The sequence below is a fragment of the Microcaecilia unicolor genome, chromosome 1, assembly GCF_901765095.1.
Source record: "Microcaecilia unicolor chromosome 1, aMicUni1.1, whole genome shotgun sequence".
NCBI lineage: Eukaryota > Metazoa > Chordata > Amphibia > Gymnophiona > Siphonopidae > Microcaecilia > Microcaecilia unicolor.
In genome coordinates, this window is record NC_044031.1 from 452,968,567 (window position 1) to 452,991,302 (window position 22,736).

General features: G+C 41.1%; 1 protein-coding gene across 1 annotated transcript in view; it reads right to left on the bottom strand.

Moving 5' to 3' along the window:
* Positions 1-2,029: 2,029 nt before the first annotated feature.
* The window catches only part of YES1 (YES proto-oncogene 1, Src family tyrosine kinase), a 139,775-nt gene continuing 119,068 nt past the window's right edge, over positions 2,030-22,736 (bottom strand). The window contains exons 9-12 of the mRNA XM_030212990.1: positions 13,455-13,531; positions 12,488-12,641; positions 10,950-11,081; positions 2,030-3,820 (exon numbers count right to left, since the gene is read on the bottom strand). Coding sequence (XP_030068850.1) covers positions 3,612-3,820; positions 10,950-11,081; positions 12,488-12,641; positions 13,455-13,531 — 572 coding nt within the window. The 3' untranslated portion in view covers positions 2,030-3,611. The remainder of the gene's footprint in view (positions 3,821-10,949; positions 11,082-12,487; positions 12,642-13,454; positions 13,532-22,736) is intronic.

Here is a 22,736-nt window from a genome sequence, read left to right on the forward strand (position 1 = left end):
GAGTCCCTGGGGGCGGGGTGTTTGGGGAGGTCCATGCTGTGACGCTCAATGCAGCATTGCAGGATATCCAATTTCGCGTTTACATAGGGTGCACATTACTAGGCAAAAGGGGAAAGTAATGGGATTGTGGGCTGATGATGTATGTGTTAAATGCCAAGCGCATGTGGGAACGTTTCTACATTCTTTCTTGGAGTGCTCCGCATTGTCAGAGCTTTGGAAGGGTGCTTCGCGGGGCATAGAAAGTATCTTACAAAGTACATTTGAATGGTCTTACTCGGTGGTGCTTCTGGGTAGTTCAGCCCCCCTCAGACAGCGGGGCTTGGGAGAGGCGCAGTGTAAGTTCATTTTAGTTGCCACTATGCTTGTTAAGAAATGCATTTTGAAGTCGTGGGTGGATAGCACTCCTCCCACGTTGGCTGCTTGGCTGGGAGTTATGAAAGATATGGCCAGTTGGGTGCCTACCTTTCTTAGGTTTGTACATCTGTAGGGCAATGACAATACAGAGATTTGTGGGGCAGAGTCTCTGATGTGCCTTCACTAGAGCATCAGTCAGAGTCTGATGAAGTGTAACAGCACTTATAGTCGGTTAATGGGTGTAAGTTGGGAAATGTGTTTGCCCTTGGTGACAGTTCTTAGAAGGAGGTGTCCAGTGCAGCAGCGTTGGTTGGACAGTGGTGGTGGGGGGGATTTTTTCAAGAAAACACTGAGTCAGAGGTGAATCTGTTCTATGTTGAACTTTGGCACTAGTTTTTGTGATGTTTATATAGAATGGGCAGTTGTTTGACTGCCAATTTTCTGTACCTGTGTTTGTGATGCAGCAGTGTGTTTTGCTCTGTTCTTGTTCCTTGTCTCTGACTCAATAAAGATATTAAAAAAAAACTTCATACATTAATTCATGGTTTTCTTGTCTCTCAAATAGACCACAGCAATGCAATCTTTCAAGCCACAGTCTTAAGTGTCTACAAACATTACAGAATGCCACATAATTAGACTGTTAGGTAACAATCAAAAATTTTATCACATAACTCCCTTGTTCAAAAAAAAAAAAAATTGGCTATTCCATATACACCTTCAAGAATCTTAAGTTTGTTACTGGATAATATGATGATCACACCTCACTTGACCAGAGCTAAGTGGGAGGTAAACAGGACTATAGCTTTTTTTTTTTTTTTTTTGGGGGGGGGGGGGGGGGGGGAGGTTAACACAATTACTATGGAATCATCTTCTGAAAGGTATTCGTGCCAAGCAAACTTTAAATCATTCAAAATTCTGCAAAAAACTTCTTTATAGAAGCATTTGGTATTTAATTGAACAAGGAAGCATTTTCTAGAGGAACTGTAAAATGTATAGAGTTCCTTTTTTTTTAATCAATGGTATACTTTACTTTTTTTTTTTTTTTAATGTAAACCACTGTATTGTACCAAAGTCAAGCAGTATATCAAGTTTTAATAAACATAAACATAGCAGTAGAGGCAAATTTCATGGCCATCTTTGAGGCCCATCTTCCTGTTGCAAGTTGACTATCTCTTAAAACTGAGAAGAGCTGCCCAGAGTATAAAAGTCCTTAGGGTGTAGAAAAATGATTTAAATTTAAGCATAGGCCAAGCAAAAGATAAAAAGCCAGGAAAAAAGCCATTCTTCCAGCATTTCAGTTGATTGTGGAAAGAAAGGGGAGATAGGACAAGATGACTAAGGATCAGTGTGGAGAGAAAAGAAGCAGAGAAGGAGGGGTCCGAAAATACACTTACCTTCACTAGTTGGTAAAATGCACAGTTAATTGCTGTGGCACCATACTCTGATTCTTAGTAGTATTTATTCATATTTAACTACAATCACTAAAGCGGAATCTTTAGTCTTGTTTTTTTCGCCAGTGAAACTCCATCAACCTCATAAGAGGAATTTTGCAATTTAAACTATCATTAGATATTAATGCACTCATTAAAATATTTAAAAGATTCCTTTACTGTACAAACATTCTTACAGTAATTACTGCATTCAGTAATAAAAATCTAACAAATGCCACCATTTTTTCACGGCACTCTGTTTTATTTTAACTGTATTAGTACATAAACTTACATGATTTGTGTTACCCATTTTAAAATGTTTAGAAAAATTACAATCCCATAGTCTTTATATAAAGCCCTTTAAAAAAAATCCTGATCTCACAGGTTGACAGGAAATGAGGGAAACAATATGAAATGATGGCACACCTTTTAGAAATCTGTGGTAGAGGGATTCAATACTAAAGCAGTGTAAACACGGATGTGTAAATAGTTTCAGTAATGGAGTCATGTCCTCACTTGCATGGCAGCAATTATATCAGAGGTTGCAACAATCACTCTAAAAATGTACGCTGTAATAGCCTTTGCTGAATCAAGAAGTTTTAATTATTAAAAAAAAAAAAATTAGGTCTGCAATTATTTTGCTTTTACACCGAAGGTCATGTTTCACAGAAGAAGCAATCTTATTGCTGGAGGTGTCTGCGTTTGACATGAAGCACTGTTGAATCCAAGCTGTGCAGAATGCGACTGCTACATCGGAGTAGGCCAAGCAAAGCCCCGCCCCTCTCTGTCCTTAAAGCCTTCACATTGTCTCACTCTATTTACCCGCTGCTAGAACAACACATCTCACTGTGCGCCTGCCATGTTCCAAAAGAAGGAAAAAGTGCAATCATTGTAAGACCCTGAACTAGTGACATTTTACAGCTATGGCACCCATCACCATTAAACATATATTAGCTACACTGAGTAGTGCCAGATTTGAGTTTAAAATGGACAGTCTACAAAAATTATTCAAATAAAGTAACATTCTTTTCTGATTGTATTATAGGGTTTCAAGTCAAATATTGTCATACTTTATCAACAGAACTTTATAAAACATTAACTCAGTTTCTAGTTATCTGCAACATCTTAAAAACGAGCTATGCAGAAAAGAACTTTAAAAAATATAAAACCTCTCATGCTACTTTTCCAGTTACATCATTAACAGTGCATTACTGTCTGTATTCCTCTGCTGAGGTCTTCTAGCATATAATCAGGTTTTATCATACACTAATATTAAATTCAGCATCATCTACGCTAAACAAGTCCATGCAGAAGGAAGCTTAATCAATGTAATGTACTGCTATAATCAAAGTATGGCTGATTGATCCAAATTAAAACAAAAATTCTTTAATGAAAAAAGGGAGTAGAAAGTTTTGTAGAACAGGAATGGAATTTCTTGGTCCCATAAGGCTCCTTGTTACCTGTTCACTCCTGTCCCCATTTGCATGTAACTGATTTATTGGTCTTACCAGTATTTAATTAAACTGAATTAAGAAAATAACTTTGCGGTAATTAAGTGCCAAGCCAACACTTTTCTTTACCAATCATGTTCAAGCTCAGGCTCATGTGGACCCTGAAATTGTCTCACAATCCCATTGTTGGTACTTCGGTGTGGGGTGGGGTAGGGAATAAAAAGTGTTTTCTGTGCAATTATAATCCGGAATTCCAGTTTGCCATTGAAAGCATGCGGAGTGGAAAAGATGTTCTTAATTCTCTTTGAACAAGCAAGTATCTTTGTGCAAGTCTTTTTACTTTTGGCAGAATTGTGCATGTAGTGAAAACTTTGAATTATAAATTGTCTCCAGGCTGGTACTGTGGTTCTGTAGCAGTGAAGTAGTCTTCTAAGAAAGACTGAATATATTCAAATGTTGGTCTTTCATCAGGATCTTTCTTCCAGCATAATTTCATTAAGTCGTGGAGAGACTCTGGACAGCCTTGTGGACAAGGCATTCTGTACCCACGTTCAACCTGTTCCAGAACCTCACGATTCACCATCCCTACAAAACAGGTAATATTTAGAGAGCTTCAATCAAGCTGTTATGTGTATACGATAGGTACAGTGATGTGAAAACGTTTTTACTTCATTCTGATTTCTCCTATTATTACATATATAACCACACTGAATGATTTCTGATCTTTAAATAAATGTAATATTAGACAAAGGGAAGTGTGTGGTTGCATTTATTGCTGCTAAAGGTGATACAACCAGTTATTCAGTTTAGGGGGCAGTTACTTTTTTACATGGATGATACAGGTGTTAGACAAAGGGAACCTGAACATAACATAAGCTTGGATGATCAAAAGCAAATGCAGGCACTAAAGGCCGTTAGTGCCAGACTAGTGCCCACATTTGCCTGCGCAGGATTGGCGGGATCTGGCGTGAGCGCACCAGGGATTACCACAGAGCTCACTTAAATTATATCTAAATGAGTTGTGCAGTATTTCACCCATATGATCAGAGCACTGCGCCTCAACACTATGCCAGCTCGGCATAGGCATTAAGGTTAAGACTCTCCCCCCCTCCCACTCAGTCCTGGGGCCCAGTGGACCCCTCAACCCAATGGAAAAGGCCTGCCAGGCCCCTGGGCACGGATGACTGGAGGTCCGGTGGCACAATCCTCCCGCAGAAGTAGCCCGATGATCAAAACTAATGGTGCACATAAATTTGTTGCTGCCCCACGCTGTTCTGTATGTGTGTGTACATACATACATAAGTACATAAGTAATGCCATACTGGGAAAAGACCAAAGGTCCATCGAGCCCACCATCCTGTCCCCGACAGCGGCCAATCCAGGTCAAGGGCACCTGGCAAGCTACCCAAGTACAAGATTACACTCTTTGGCATTCTTCAAGGAGGGATGCTCACACACTGTACCTCCTTGAGAAAAAACTTTAAGAATGTTATATCTTCCCACTTAGCTTCTTACCAGCTCTTCATGAACCAATAATGACATTCTATGCAAGATCCTCTTTCTCAAAGAAACCTGAGAAACTTAGATCACTAGTGGGCAAAGGGACGTAGTGTGGAAATCACATGATCAGACTGACCAGCAATGCTTTTGAAATGGTATCAAAAGCTTCACTTATGATATCAACAGCTACAGGCACATGGCTGTGAACCTCAACCCTCTGACTAAACATGCAAGAATTTTGATAGACTTGCAGAGGACAGAATATCTCTGGAGACAAGGCAAGAGATGCAGTGTCTACTCAAGGACAACAATGTAAAATCAATTTTCTAAAACAACCTCTGATCCACTCTCCATATCCAGAAGGAGAGTCACGAGATGAGGGTTGAAGAGACCATACCATCCAGGGACCTTGTGCTCAACCAAGAAATATGAGGGTCCAAAAGCCATAGCCAGCTCCCAAGGCAAAATTGAGGACAGGGTTTTGACTACTGCTACTTATTTCTATATTGCTACTAACCATATGCAGCACTGAACACAAAACATGAAAGAGACTGTTCCTGCTTGACAGATCTTACAATCTAGTCAAGACACAGAGGAATAATAAGCTATTAAGGAGTTATTTATTGTGGAAATGATTAAAACAAACATGGAACTAGTGCAGTGCTTCCCCAACTTATCCAATATGACCCTATTTTAGCATGTGAAAAATCACACAATAGCAAATGATAATTGATTAAAAAAATATATAGCAGAGATGCACTCCTCCCCTCATCCATTTCCTTCTTCCCCCAATTATCCAAAGCAGGAAAATCGCAACAGTAGTAATGAATTTTAAATTTGGCTCACACCTTTTTCAGTTGTGGCAGAAGTCTGCACAGGTCCCTGCGTTCCAGTGTGCGCTTATAATCCCTGATGAGTTTCCATTCTAAACACATAGTTCACATCTAAAGAGGGGGCAGGACCCGTTAGGACAGTGAAACACAGGCCACGTGATGACTACTGCTATCGGACATAGGTCACAGTGGAAGTCTAGAGGGAAGAGAATCAGTCCTGTTTCTGTGGCTACATCCATTGATTATGTGACCCCATTTGGGATTCCAATCTACAGTTTTATCTTACTAGAACATTGGTTCCAATCAGTATTTCAGTTGTCTTCATACTGTATTCAAAATGCCTCCCCAAACTGCCCATTCAAAGCAACTTTGTCAAATTCAGCATCAGGAAAATATTCGTCAAGAGCTCTCCTTCCTCTTGGGAGTCCAATGTGGTCAGACCTGTTTCCCCCAGGGGAAAGATGATGGAATTCCAAGTATTTACTAGTCAGAAAGAAAACAGAATGATTCTGTCCCAACCTATATCTAAGGGCCCTAAACACATTTCTAAGTCCACACACTGAGATCCAAGATTTCAATTAAATGAAATTCTAATTTAAGAAAAATAATAGAGGTAAATGACTTAACATGTGACAGAATTCCTATTTATCAGTCAAAAGAGAGCCAATCACTAGATTCATATTACCCCCCAATGATCTGTTTAGTTGACAAGAAAGCTGTAAGATGGGAAGGTTCATAGAAAACATATTTAACCGATCGGTATCTGATTATACATTTACAAGGATAACGTAGAAATCCATGGCAGATGTATGTGTTAGGTAGTGAGAGTCTGATAGGTATGGACGGGGAGAGGGATCTTGGGGTGATAGTATCTGAGGACCTGAAGGAGACGAAACAGTGTGACAAGGCGGTGGCCGTAGCTAGAAGACTGCTAGGCTGTATAGAGAGAGGTGTGACCAGCAGAAGAAAAGAAGTTTTAATACCCCTGTATAAGACGTTGGTGAGGCCGCACCTGGAGTATTGTGTTCAGTTTTGGAGGCCGTATCTTGTGAAGGATGTTAAAAAAATGGAAGTGGTGCAAAGAAATGCTACGAGAATGGTATGGGATTTGCGTTGCAAGATGTATGAGGAGAGACTTGTTGACCTGAACATGTATACCCTGGAGGAAAGGAGAAACAGGGGTGATATGATACAGACGTTCAAATATTTGAAAGGTATTAATCCGCAAACGAACCTTTTCCGGAGAGGGGAAGGCGGTAGAACTAGAGGACATGAAATGAGATTGAAGGGGGCAGACTCAAGAAAAATGTCAGGAAGTATTTTTTCACGGAGAGAGTGGTGGATGCTTGGAATGCCCTCCCGCGGGAGGTGGTGGAGAGGAAAACGGTAACGGAATTCAAACATGCGTGGGACAAACATAAAGGAATCCTGCTCAGAAGGAAGGGATCCCCAGAAGCTTAGCCGGTGGTGGGAGGCAGGGCTGGTGGTTGGGAGGTGAGGATAGTGCTGGCCAGACTTATATGGTCTGTGCCCTGAAAAAGACAGGTACAAATCAAGGTAAGGTATACACAAAAAATGGCACATGTGAGTTTATCTTGTTGGGCAGACCGGGTGGACCGTGCAGGTCTTTTTCTGCCGTCATCTATTATGTTACTAAGTAAGAAAAAAGTAGCCCATAACTGAAGAACACCTGGCTTCATTAATAAAAATTGCTGACATCTTTTCTGGGCGTCTCTAGAAACATTCAGGAAATTTTGGATTTTCAGTCCCAAAAAAGTATTTTCCTTGTTTTTAAAGAACATTTTCATTAACCAGCCCCTGGTGGTTTTTTAAGTTGTGTGTGTGTGTGTCAGTTTTTGGGTGGGCCAACAGGTTGGATGGGTGGGCACTAGACAGTGGTGTGCTGGTAAATGTTTAACAACAGGCTCTCTCCCCGGTCCACCTCTGCACCCCCCCCCCCCCCCCGGTCCACCTGTGCACCTCCCCTCAAAATTGCAGAGCTGGCTATAGCTGGGGAGACAGCCTGGGGGGGAGGCAATAATTACTCTTTCCAGGAAAAAAAAAAATTAAATGATCCCAGGTTCCAATCTAATTCATATTTATTGTGGGATAAAATGCCATAAATAAGTAAATAAATATGAACAATGTTGAGCCCCTGATTCTCAAAGTGGACATATTCCAAACACTAAAATGAAAATAAAATGATTTTTTTCTACCTTTGTTGTCTGGTGACTGTTTTTCTGATCATGCTGGCCTAGTATCCGATTCTGCTGCTATTTGTCCTCTTAACTCCGTTTCCAGGGCTTCCTTTCCATTTATTTCTTTACTTTCTGCCTTTCTTCTTCATTTCTTGTCCTACGTCCTTAAGTAAAAGCTGGGTCCTCTGCAGACGACTGTCCAGAGGATCCAGCTTCTGCCTATTTTCCTCATCTCATCTATTCTCCTTCCTCACTCTTCCATCCCCTCCATCCATGTCCAGCATTTCTTCTCTCTCCCTTCCCTCTCCTCCATCCACGTCCAGCAACCCTCCTCTCCCCTGCCCTTCCCTCCATCCATCCATGCCAGCAACCCTCCATCCATCCATGCCAGTAACCCTCCTCTCCCCTGCCCTTCCGTCCATCCATCCATGTCCAGCAACCCTCCTCTCCCCTGCCCTCCATCCACCTATGTCCAGCAACCTTCCTATCTCCTCTTTCCTCCCCTCCATCCACCCATGTCCAGCAACTCTCCTCTCCCCTCCATCCATCCCCAACAATTCTCATCTCTGCCCTGCCCCTATCCATTCATACCCAGCATTTCCGTTCTTGCCCCTGCCCCCTTCTATCCATCCATACCCAGCAATTCTGTTCTTGCCCCTGCCCCCCTCTATCCATCCATACCCAGCAATTCTATTTTCTCCCCTGTCCCCTCCCTCCAGCCATCAGCGATTCTCCTCTCTCCCCTGCAATTCCCTCCCGCCCCCATCCTTCCCTCCCATTCAATTCCACCTGCCCGCCCTCTTCTCCCCCCAAACATTTACAGTGGAAGCAGGCTGAGCTCCGTTCCTGCATCTGCCTCTCTCTCCCAGACGCTGCCTACTGCCGCCACGATCACAGGTCTACCTCCCTCCATCTCTCAGCACTCATCAGCAGCAGCGCCGGTACCGAATCATACACGCTGCCTTCTTCTAACCCGGAAGCGTCTTTTCTGCCGCGTCCAGCCCCAGCAGAAACAGGAAGTTCTGATAATGGGGGCGGAACGCGGCAGAGAAGACGCTTCTGGGTTAGAAGAAGGCAGCGTGTATGATTCGCTACCGGCGCTGCTGCTGATGAGTGCTGAGAGACGGAGGGAGGTAGACCTGCGATCTTGGCGGCGGTAGACAGCGTCTGGGAGAGGGAGGCAGATGCAGGAACGGAGCTCAGCCTGCTCCCTCCGCTCCGCTGCCTCCACTGCTGGGTGGGCCTGAACCCAAACTGGTTGGGCCTAGGCCCACCCAGGCCCACCCGTGGCTACGCCCCTGGTGTGTGTGTGTGTATAAGTGTATGTGTGTGTATTTAGATGGGTCTTCTCTTGTTAGTGTGTTTGTGTAGGTTTATGATAGAGGCCTATTTGTTTAAATGTATATGTCTCTGAGTGTAGTAAGTAGGCTTGTGGTTATTTCTGTGCCTGGTATGAACGGCCCTTCATGCGCGGTGGGTAAGAGAAAAGCATGCCATAATAGGGCCCTTGTTTCAATAGAAGACAATTTACATATACTATCCTTTGCCCTATATAAGTTTAGCTGAAAATCACATAAGTGAAAGGCATACTATATTAGGGTCCATGCTACAGTAAGAGAAAACAATTTACATGTAATTTCCTTTACCTTATACGCTGTTGGCTGAAAGTCACATAACCATTTTGTGCAAGAACATAGAAATTAAGACTACTGAGCCCTTGCTTTATCGGCCCTTTCGCTTTTTACATAGGCTATCCTAAAAGTCATGTCTTACGCTTTTCTGTGAGAACAGCAAGTCTATAAGCTATTCAGAGCTGGTTCCATGTGTTTGGCTGCTACAATTGCAGATATGGGGTGCAATGAGAAACGTTTCATGTGGCTGTGCTTCAGCTCCGGGTCAGTGTTCCTTCACTGCATGAACTGTTTCGGTACCGGTCACGCTCACCATATGGGGTGCAGCGAGAAACGATTCACATGGCTGTGCTTCAGCTCCAGGTTGGTGCTCCTTCGCTGCGTGAATTGTTTCAGCACCGTGCAAGCTCAACATGTAGTACTATGCACGGAGAGAAGGATTCTTCAGGCAAGCGGGTGAGTGGTCAAGAAGCTTACTCTGCAGGAACCAGGCGGGTTTTCCTGCAATCCTCCTGCAGTTCCGTTGTCTGCTCTCCACCCGGTCAGTGACAGGGGGTTTCCTCTGAGATCTCGCATTGCAGGCACCGACCACTCTGTGACTGGCAGCGGAATCTGGCCGCGACTTTGTGCATTTCTGACTAAACATTTGTTTCATTTCTGACTAAATATTAATTTGGGAAGCAACCTGAAACTATATCTGTGATTGGTACCAATTTTGGTTAAGTTGATTTTCTAATGCCTTTTAAAGTTTGTGACAGTTTCTGAAATTTCTTTTAAATCTACAGCTGTATTTGTGCTTAGCCCTACAGCGTCTACAGTAAAGAACAACTCAAAGACAGGGCTTTGTATTGTGAGAGAAAGAAGTGATAAAAGAGTTGAGACTATTTCACAGTTCTGACATTTCGGAGCACCTTTAAAAGATTTTTTCTTTTAAATGTTATTTTAGGGTACTGAATCTCGTTCAAGCCATACCATTTTTTTTCTTTTTACAGCCTGAATATTTCAGCAAACACTGACTATTTGACAAGATTCTCCTTCTCCCAGACAAAAATGATTTTGGTGAACCAAGCCCTTTATTTGAAGTGATCACTTTTAGCTGAGCTAGAAATACTATATAGAAGCAAAATCTTGTTAAGCATGCCACTTCAGAAATGATGTACTTGGTAAGGAAAGCACAAAAACAGAACAATCCACACTGCAGAGCTTGAGGAGGTAAAGGAAAAACTACCCAATCTGGGGGCTATATCATGGTAGCTTTGTTACCTTTTTAAAACTGGAATACAAAACATGGATAATATTTTCATCAATTTGTCATAATTGTACAAACACTGATTGTCACTTGGGAACAAAAGTCAATCAACACAGTGGCCCATACAGTATCCTGCTCTGTAATTATCTACTGGTATTTATCATTCTGCTGCAAGTTGAAAGCCTACCCAAAAAATACCTATGCAGGAAGTAAACAGAGTCATACATAGGAATCTGTGCTTATATAGAACAGCAGTACAGAAAAAGACGTGACAAGAGATATATTTTTCATATTGTTGTTTACCTGGATATGGCACTCTACCCTTTGTCACCAGCTCTGTGAGCAAGATTCCAAAAGACCACACATCCGATTTGATTGTAAATCGACCATATAACGCTGCTTCCGGAGCTGTCCATTTGATTGGAAATTTGGCTCCTACAAATAATGAGAACATTTTTTTTTCTAGTAAATATCTAGCACTGCAGTTATATTGTCAACCTGCTCTTCCTTAGACTTATTGCCAAAGGATTAGAGAAACCATAAATATATATATATACTGCTTTTTTACAGGTGAATTTGCAATAACTGGAGGGACTTGAGGTAAAAACACAGTAATCCTTTTTTATGCTTTCCAATATATGCTGAATGCTGGAAAAACTTCTCTAAAAAGGATCAGTGCCCACCTGTCTCTGCAATGGAACACCACCACTCTGAAAAAAGGATGGAAATGCACTAAAAGTTGGTAAGCGGGTCAAACCAGAGCTCAAAAAATAACTTTCTAAGAGAAACTATTATAACTGAAATTTGTCCGCCATGCCATTCTACGAGCCCTGCCCCAACCCTTCCAACAGTTTGGCTCTTGGAAAACAGGGAAACACATTTAGAAGGTGGAGACTGAAAGTACCTTTTGATGCCATACCTCCCTCTATACCTATGTTACACACACACACAAAATACCTTCCCCTGCCCATACGTTCCTACAGACAAAGCCACTTACCCACTCCAACTTTCATACATTTCCACTCACTTGCCACCCTTACACCTACTCCTACATATCTTCCCATCCACCTACTCCCAAAGATCACACACCCTAGCCCACACACTCATACCCCAACATGTTTTCAGCCATTATGCACAAGCATTTCACCCATATACAATTCCCCTCATGCATCCTGTAGCAACTGCCATATTAGCACGTGCTACAAAAAAAATGTAGTTTTTTTTGGAAGGGGTATGTCATGGGGGTTGGGAGTGGGCATTCCTGCACTAAAGTTAGCGCATCCACATTAACATGCGCTAACTGGTTTGCACACGATTACTGCTTGAGCCCTTACCGCCTTATAAAATGGGTGGCGTTACATGCTAGTGTGGTAATTTTTTTTTAATGGCAGTGCACTAATGGCAACATCAGCACATGGCCATTGATAAAAAAAAATTAATTAAAAATTAGAAGAAGAAGAAAATCGGCCCTTTTATGGATGGCAAAAATGGCCGTAGGCTCAGGAAAAACCCATATAAGGATGCACTAAGGCCACCTTTTGCCACAGCTTAGTAAAAGGACCCCTGTATAAGTTGTGATCCCTTGGCAGTATTATGGTATATTCCTTAGAATCATGCAATATAACATTGCTTTTATGTGTTTTCTGTATTTGATTTATACTTTTTGTACATATGGTTTCATCATTTTGTGATTTTCAGTTTACTACTGAATATATTATTACTATTTTTTTAAATTATATATTATTTCCCACTACAAATTTGATTTGTGAACGCTGTTTTCCTCTAAGTTTTTGAGTATGACCCTCAAATTATTTGTTCCTCAACAGTTAAAAGCTCCTTACCTTGTCTTGCAGTGTATTCATTGTCTTCTATTAACCTTGCCAACCCAAAATCTGCTATTTTACACACCAAGTTATCACCTACAAGGATGTTGGCTGCCCGAAGGTCTCTGTGGATGTAATTCATTCTCTCAATGTAAGCCATACCATCAGCAATCTTAAGCAGAAAAAAAAATGGCATTATTAGTTTCCTCATATTAATTCAATTAAAAATAAAAATAAAATAAAAATTATTTGAACTTCAAAAGTGTCTCATATTTTAGTTTTCTAGGATTTGCCATTTATTAAAAAGTTTTAACAGTCTGTCAGGGGACGCTCTACAGCAAGCTTCTGTTTCGCAATAAGCTTCTTTAGGAGCGATGTCCTTTGCCGTGCTGGATGCTCTAGCAGTATTTTGCCTGAGTCCTGTCTGGAGCACATTTACAAAATGGCGGCTAACAGCTCAGATAAGTGCTGCTAATCCTTTTGAATATAATACAACATAGAAACATAAAATTAGCAGCGTTAAATTTGGAGGTTTTTGACTAGTGACGAGCTAGCCTGACATCCACAGTACGAGCAAAATAGTTCTATGTGGGATATTGAAGGCATTAACCCTATAAAGTTAATCAGAGCATTAACAATGAAAGGTTAAGCATCTGAAGTCTTTTCCTCCTATGTAATTCAATAGTAGATTAGTGAGAGGGTTATGTGCATTGTTTAAGTTAAAACAGTAGTTAATAGGCAACATACTATCAGTAACCTAAACTAAGCATTTATTAAAAAGACAAGATATAAAATATATATATTGTGTGTTTCACAGTCACAAGAAGTAAAGAGAGAGAATACCAGCACAAATAGAAGAGGGGACAAGATGCCATGTGTATTAGAATATAGGATACAAATAAATGAAGGAATAGTTCACAGGTGGAAAAAGATTGCTATTGATAGAAACTGTTGTAAATTAGTACAAACATGCACATTCAAATACCTGTGCAGCCATATCGACTAACTGGGGCAGTTTGAGAAACTTCCCATCTCCTTCTTTAAGGAAGTCTAGTAAGCTACCTGTGGAAAAAGATGAACAATTTACTGTACACTGCCTTGAGTGAATTCCTTCAAAAAGGTGGTAAATAAATCCTAATAAATAAATAAATAAATAAATAAATAAATAAATAAATAAATAAATTTGTCAAGTGACTAAGAAGACATGAGGAAGAAGCCTTTCAGGATGCAGTAATAAGAAAAATGTACTGCCATCCAGTACAAAATGTTCTTCTCATTTCAGTCGCATCCCCAATTGCATACAGGTTAAAAATTACACTGAGGCTTATTTTATAACAGGGTGTTTGGCATAAGAAGGAAAGCAGGTGCCAACATCAAACTTATTCTATAAAAGAAAGTAGGTGCCTAATTTTCTTTATAGAATAGTTGCCAAATGGCAGAAAATGCACTTACATTCTGCACTTAGATGCTAGCCAGAACACAAACTTATAGAATACAGCAATTTAAGTGTTCCGCTCATGCACAAGCCAACCGGCAATGTCCACACCAACAAAACACAAGGCATGCTAGTTGGTATTCTTTAAGAGGTCAATTATGCATGCAAATGACTAGAATACTGCCATTTATATGTGTTCCTACTACCTAGCTGGACTTCCTGGGAGTCAGGTTTTCAGGGCTATGTAACAAGTCTACAGGCCTCAGAAACCTCTGGCATCTTAAGAGGAACAGCCCGATTTGTTTTAACCCTTTAGTGTCCAATGTTCCCATCAATCTGTTCCCATATGGCTTATTAAGGGAACATTGGACACTAAAGGGTTTTAAACGAGGGACTGTTTATTTATAAAGTTTATATGCTTGATTAGCTATTGAATTATTTTTTGTTGCTTTAATAAGAAATTTTTAAGGAGGGTATTTGCTTGCTCTAGACTCTCACCTCTAGCTCAAAGAAGAATCTGGTTAATTAAACTTCAAGTCACAGCACTCTAAGGGAGAGGAAATGACTGTAGAAATTAGTTGGTATGGATGGGAAGACTGCATAGGCAATATGGTCTTTTATCTACAGTCATTTCCTATGTTTATATTTTGATATATATTTTATGTATATATTTTTACTGAAGGCAAATTGGAAATAAAAAATGTTTACTAATGGGGATGATAAACCTTAAGAGATTTTACAGGACAAAGTGACCAAGCTTATTGTCATGTAAGGAATCCTTCTCCAAACAATGTGATGTCGATGTGTGGCCAGATGTCCATATAGCAGCCTTGCAGATCTCTTCCATGTAGGCTGACCTCAAGCAAGCCATCAGTGTGGCCATGGTTCTAGCATTATGAGCCTTCATAAGCTCTTTTGAATATCAAGCCTGCCTGGTTATATGATAGATGCAATCTGCTATACAATTAGACAGCATGCTTTGGTTATGGCTGTCTTAGGTTTCTTGGGATCAAAACAAACAAAATTCTGGAGCAGACTATCACAAGGGCTTTAGTCTTACTCAAAGTGTAGCCCAAGGCCCATCCGCAATCCAAGGTGAACTATACATGGCACATTTACCTTGTATCATGGTAAAACAATTAAGGATGATTGGCTTTTTAAGGTGGAAATCAGACACTATATTAGGCAGGAACTTGGAATATGTGTGCAAAACCACTCTAGTTCTTCAAAGAACAGACCGAGGACATCCAATATTGAAGTTGTCTGTTCTTTGAGTAGCCTGATTCTGTTCCCACTTTTCTCCTGCTCCTGAGATCATTCGTGGGTCACTGTTGTTCTTTTCCACTTCAGTGGTTGTGCTGCAAAACCACTCTGCCATCATAAAATCTTGTAAAGGGCAGATGAGAATTAAGACTTAGAGCTCATTGACTGTAGGCCATAATGACTGCCACTAAAAATGAGACCTTCCAGGTCTGGTACTTAAGCTTAGAGTCTAATGACACTAAGGGATTTTTCATCAGCTGGGTTAGAACCCAATGTCCCAAAACACAATGGGAAGCATGATGGCACGATTTAGAAGCATGCCCCACATCAAATTGCACTAAAGGTTTCATCAGTATTGGTTTGTGTGCCTTTGTTCATATTTTTGTAACATATGATTTTTACTATGTAAGCTGTCAAGTACAAGTATTTCAGATCTGTGGGATATAATTAAATGGAAATGGGTTTACCTTCTGCATGATGGTAGTATGCGCAAACTGCACCAAGGTGAACCCTAACAGAGAGCGGTTACTCAACTGTAGCAGGTGTTCTCAGAGGACAGCAGGACACTTATTGATATCATCCAATGCAGCTGGCGTAGAAGCGCTCTATAGCTTCTATTAGAAGCTTTTGAGAGTTGGCCCACATGTGCATGAGCTTTCCTGCCTGTACGTGCCACGTAGAACCAGGACAGTCTAGTACAAAAGCTGATAGAATGCAACTCCTATGGAAGGAGAGTGGGTATGTGAAAATGTGTATTCTGCTTTTTGAGAGAACACGTGCTACTGGTGAGTAACTTTGCTTTCTCAGAGGACAAGCAGAAGAGCATGTTTTCACATGGGGGAATTCCTAGCTACCAGGCTGATCAAAATAAAAAAGGGGAACAAATGAGGCCTGGAACAGGCCAAGGCCTACAACAAACTTTTTTTTTTTTGTATCAGCCTGGAACAGAAATAAAATGGGCCTAGGAGGGTAAAGTTGGATTCTAGACCCTAAATAAACTCTGAAGGACTGCCTGACTGGAATTTTACTCAATGCGGTAATGAGATTTGAATGTTTAGAATGATGACCATGTCACAGTCTTGCAGATCTCACCAGTGGACGCTGATCTCAGGTGGGCTACCAATGCAGCCATGGCTCTGACACTGTGAGCCATGGCCCTCCAGAGTCAGCCTAACCTGGGCATAAGTAAAGATGCAATCTGCTAGCCATCTGCATAAAGTGCATTTCCCAATGGCTACTCCCATCCTACTTGGGTCAAAAGAAACAAAAAGCTGGGTGGACTATCTATGAGCTTTAGTCTGTTCCAGATAGAAGGTCAAGGTTTGCTTGCAGTCTAAGATGTGCAGTGCACTTTTGCCAGGATGGGTATGAGGCTTGGGAAAGAATGTTAGCAGAACAACTTGATTGGTTAAGATAGAATTCTGATACTACCTTAAGGAAGGAACTTAGGATGCCTGTGAAGAACTACTATGATCAAATTTTATGTAAGGCGAATCAGTTACTAGAGTCTGGAGCTTGCTGACCCTGCATGTTGAAGTTACTGCCACCTCAAACAAGACCTTCCAAGGTCAAGTATTTCAGATGGGAAGTATCAAGCAGCTCAGGAGCTTTTATCAGCTGGGTGAGAATGAGGTTGAAGTCCCATGATAATGTAGGAGGTTTGATAGGGGGCTTTAGCAAAAGCAAACTTCTCATAAAGCGAACTAAAAGCTTTACAGAAATGGGCTTACCCTCTACACCTTGATGGTAAGTGCCAATTGCACTGAAGTAAACCCTTACAGAGTTGGTTTTTAAACCAGGGTCAAAGAGATGCAGAAGGTATTCAAGCAGCTTTTGTGTATGGAAGAAGGATCTAGGACTCTGCCCTCACACCACATTTATTTTTTTTATTTTTGTTACATTTGTACCCCGCGCTTTCCCACTCATGGCAGGCTCAATGCGGCTTACATGGGGCAATGGAGGATTAAGTGACTTGCCCAGAGTCACAAGGAGCTGCCTGTGCCTGAAGTGGGAATTGAACTCAGTTCCTCAGTTCCCCAGGACCAAAGTCCACCACCCTAACCACTAGGCCACATAGCAAACCCGTTTGACTTAAAATTGTATGACCTCTTAATGGAATCCTTCCTGGAAGCAAGCAGGACACTAGGGACACCTTCATTCAGGTGGACACAGTCAATGTCTAATCTCGGAACATCCAGGCCATTGGGATGCAGAAGAGACCTTTCGTTCTGTGTGATGATGGTTGGAAAGCACTCTAGCCTCCATGGGCTTCTGTAGGCTAACTCCAGAATCAGATTTGTCTCGGCCAATAAGATGTGACAAAGATCATAGTTCCCTAAAAAAATTAAGGGTATGGGAGGATTTGCACACAGAAGACCAACTCCCCAATGTCTAAGGAAGGCATCCGAGGCCAGGCTGCGTGATCTCAGTCTGGAGCATATCTGAGGAAATCTGTTGTTTAGATAAGTGGAAAAGAGATCCACTGACGGGGTACCCCACACTCAAAAGATCTTGGGCTATGCACATACTGAGAGACCACTCATGCAGTTGTAAGACTCTGCTCAGTTTGTCTGCCAGACTGATGATTGTCCCTGCAAGATAAATGGCTGTGAGCAGGATGCCAAAACTAATCGCTCATCTCCACAACCTGACTGCTTTCTGATGCAAGAGAATGAGCCCGTGCCTCCCTGCTTGTTGACATAGTACTTTACAACCTGATTGTCCATCTGAATGAGGATAATTTGTTCATCAGCCAATCCCTGAAAGACTTTAGAGTGCTCCAGATTGACAAAGCTCCAAGAGGTTGATATGAAGGTGTCTCTCCTAGTGAGGCCACTTATCCTGAGAGTGTGGAGTCCATCTACATGAGCTCCTCAACCCAGGCCAGACAAATCTGTTATTAAAGTATTTTGCGATACAGGAATTTGGAATAGAAGTCCCTCCTTCAAACTAGACCAAACTGCCCACAACATCAGCAACTCAACGAGAGATGAGTGACACAGCATCTACTAAGTTCCTTGTGGCTGGAGACACTGAGAAGCTAGGGCCCATTTGGCCAGTTTAAAATGGAAATGTGACATGCACCATAGAGACTATGTGGCCTAACAGTCTCAGCATCTACTGAGTAGTTTTACAGTGCAGACCTTTTTGAATGCATGAAAATCACTTTATGATCAGGGCCAGCACCGGTGTGGGTCAGTGCAGTACATGATCTTGCCACATCTGGAGCGCTACTTAAACCCAATGGGGAGTTTATGTGACATGGTAGGAAAAATAGCTGAAGCAAAATCAAATAGCTCAATGGTGAAAAATAAAAGAGGAATTTAGCCTGACCGGAGTGCTCAGACCTACAGGGGCTGAGTGAGCCATGGAAAACTAAAGAAAACTTAAAACGCCAAAAATATAAGAGAACTACAGGAAGGGAAATAGGGCAAAGGTCCTGCGCCACTTACACAGAAAAATGGAGAACCAAACAGAGTCAAACCAAAAGGAAGGCCACAAAAACTGAGGGCCATATAAGGAGAAAAATGAAAAGCAACCTCTCAGTTCCACAGAGAAAGAACAATCGTCTTGGTCCTGTGTGGCATGTATAGATGGAAAGGCTGTGCATGCATAGTCCAACTCTCAAAAGCTTGTAATAATAGAAGCTTGGAAGCGAGTTCATGCTGGGCTCCACTGGATGATGTCACTCACGTGAAAATATGCTGTCCTGTTTGTTCCTGAACAGCTATCTGTAAACCTGACTGATAGATGTAGAAGGTATTCAAGCAGTTTATGTGGGACAGACAAAGGTGTCTAGGACACTTCTCTCACTACAGAGAAAATGATTTTCATTTAAAATCCTAAGACCTTCTAGTGACATCTCTCCTAAAAGCCAGAGAGATCTGAAACAAATTGAATGGCAGGTTCAATGAACTTAAGTCACTCTCTCAACAACTAGGTTTGAGGACTAGGGTTTTGATGCTGGAATATAACAAAGTTCTCTAAATCAGCATGACTGACATTAGGGAATATCAACTGGATCAGTTCCCTGGCCAATTCTCCTAGGAGTGGCAACCAGATCCATCTTGGTCAATACAGAACCGTAAGTCTCATAGTTCCTCAATTCCTTCCGAGTTTTAGAATAGTCTGTCACCAGAGAAATTGAAGGATATGCATTAGAGGGCAACAGAAAATGTTTTTTTTTTTCAGTTTTAACTGAATCTGAAACTGGCTGCTGCTGCTGCCCCGAATCTGTGCAGCTGGCCCCACCTTACACATCGGTGGTGGTCTAGTGGCATGGTTGGACAGGTCCTGGAGGTCAGGGCAGCCTTTTTGACAGCAAAGACAAGAGCAGGAGCTACTAGACCACCACCAATTGTAAGGCAGGCCCAGGAGGGGTTGGGGGGTGTGGGGAGAGCAAGCTAAGGGGACACAACACAAAACGTCAGCATTTTTGGCCAAAACCAAAACTCGGTTGGCCTCTGATATACATACAGGAAGCCCCAATGTAGGGAGAAGGCATGTGAAGCTAGTTTGCCATATGACCTATCCATGAACAGAATTTATTTATTTATTTATTTATAACATTTGTATCCCATATTTTCCCACCTATTTGCAGGCTCAATCAAGCAAATCTTCCTGTTTAGAGGAGATGCAAATAGAGATTTATCAGGATTATTCCTTACTCTAGGAATATCTTGTTTCCTACCTCTGTGTGGCTGTAGGAGTTGACTCAAAAGTGTTTTTGCTATGCTAGGTACATGACTAAGGATCACCTGCGATAAGTAGACCAGTTTCACATCCTGACCATCTCTTGACACAGGATGTATGATCCTATTCCTCCCTGCTTGTTCTGTTAACACATGCCTGTCTATATAGATTAGGATGATTTTGTTGAACAACTGATTTTTCAAATCCTTTTTAGAGCACTCTGGATCACCCTTAGCTTGAGGAAATTTATATGATAAAGGAAATAAAATTTCATAGAAGATTTTCCTGAGCAGACCAGATGCCCCAGGTGCTAAGCCCCTCTATGTGCTCCTCTGCTCAGTTTGAATGCATTTGTGGTTACGACCATTTGAGTTTGAGGAACTTGGAAAGAGATGCCACTGGCCATGGTTAATTCGGTCAGTTGCTGGACAGCATCTCTAAACTATTGGGTGACTCGGATGGCATCTCACAAGATCAGAATGGCCTGAATCTGACAGCGTAGGGTATACTGGGGCTTGTCTCATGTTGAGATGTACCGACTGATGGATTCCAGAACCGATTCCGAGTGATGAACTGTTCTTGTAGTAGAAAGATTTTAGCTTTTTGCTTCAGCTGTGTCTGGCAAAATTCCCGTACATTTCAAACTGAGGTGAGCGGTTCAAAAGGGTTTGAAGAAGTCACAAACTAGTGACTCCAGCACCCAGATGATTGTGCTCACTGATGCTATGGCTATTTCCAAGTATGAATTCATAACCAACCTTCAAACAGGGAAATATATGCACACTTTTCTGCACTATCTTTCTGTGCAAGTTGATCTGCTTTTATCCTGTCTTCTATTATTTTATAGCGAAAACAGCAGCATAAAATATATATTATTCATCCATAAACCTCTTTGCAGAATTTTTTTCTATTGTAAATCCTGAATAAACACAAACAAACCCCCAGTTTGCATAGCTATGCATTTTGCAAAATTTGCACCTGATCCCAGTTAAACATATTTGAATATCACCTGTGCATAAACAGTACTTTATCCCCATGTGATGACACTGATGTGGGGAGTGGCACATATGTGTGATGTGCCACTCTAGGAAACAAGAGCTTTTTTACATTTTCTCCTGATGATTTCACCCACTTTGTGAAGAGAAAGAACACAGAGGAAACAACCCTTCCAAACAGCACAATGGTACAAACACAGTGAAGGTGCCAAAAAACGGAGAGACTCACATTGATCTGATTGTGCAGCAGGCGAGGTATCATATTTGAAGCAGTAGCGATTTCAGCATGTTTCATCGTTTCACTTAATCACCTGTTTTATATAATTTATATACACTGAATATTTCTGACATTTGTCCTACACATCCAATAGAGACTCCTGAAGCAGGCCTTTGACCGAAACACAGGCCTGTGCTGAGTCAGTGGATGTAATAAAGAATTGGACTTTACAATGTCATTTGTCCAATTTTTGGCACCTTCGCTGTGTTTGTACGTATCCACTTTGTGAAGCATCCATATCAGCTTTTAAAATAAAAAAAAATAGGTGAGCGTGTCAGGTTTTCATCTGAGTATTAGCAAAAAAAAAAAAATCAACTATGGTGGCAGTGGTATATGCTTTAAGAAGATCTTGAACAAGGGCCAAAGTGTTTTGATCCTTCTTTTAGGCTCAATGATCATGACACTCTACTCAATCAGTTAAACAGAACAGGATGCAGATGGTAGTGATGAGTTTGGCTATTTCAGAACACATGATAACAGGGGCCGGGGTTTTATCCCCACTGCTTTAGACATTATGTTAACCTGGGTGAGTGGAATATCAAGGCCTCTGGGCTAAAGCATTATCTGAATGCAGATGATATTCAAAATACATTGAACTGGAACCAGGCACAGTTATGTAAACTGCAAGAATGTTTGGATTACACACCTGTGGTTAAACGGTAAGGAATAAATTACACCTGAATCCTTAATAAACTAAGGCACTTTGGCTAAAACCTCTTGTAAATTCAAGACAGATCAGATACAGCTGAAGAGCAAGATGAAAGTGTAATACTAGATGTAATTTAACCATACACTCTTATCTTTTAAAAGTTTTAAAAACTTTTATTTTAATCTTTGCTTTGTGAGTGGGTTACAACCTGTGCTGTCTGAAAAAAATCTGGTCTCAATTATTAACTTCTTAGTTACCAAATGATTGAGGCCAGATTTTTTTCTCATCCTTAACCCCAACAGCAGCCTGGCCGCAGTATTTTAGACTAACTGCAGGCGACTTAGCTGTTACCTATTGCAATTTACTATTTATGAAATTGCCAAGATACAGCTAAGTCACCTGAAGTTAGTCTAGAATACTGCTGTTGGGGTTAAGGATGAGAATATTCCTCTATTTTAAAAATACTACACTGACTCCCAGTTTGTCCTTAGGTTAGCTTTAAAATCTTGTTCTTGGTTCATAACACTCTATTTGGTAAGGAATTAAAATTATCTTGTATAAACTGGTGAGAAACAAACTATAAGACAGGGCCTGTGTCTGCAAATATCATCACTCTCTGTAATTAACTGGTTGAAACTATTAAAACAAACAGCTGTACAAGGGTGTGGCAGTTAAGCTTTGAAATGTGTTACCATCGGATTAAAATGACAGACTTATTCTTTCCAAAATGCTGGCTTTATGAGTGAGCATTTGAATTACTAATGGTGCCTTTGATTTAGATGAAGTCTCTTAGTTGTAACTCCCTTTTGTCTGATGTTTCCTGCTATTTTTGCTTCCAATCTTTTGTTGTATTTTCTATGTTTTGGGGGGTTTATTTGCTTTATAATATTTTTTGATGGTTACTATGTTTCCATCTACTTTTCTTGTTTACATATTAATACTATGACTTTTTCTAT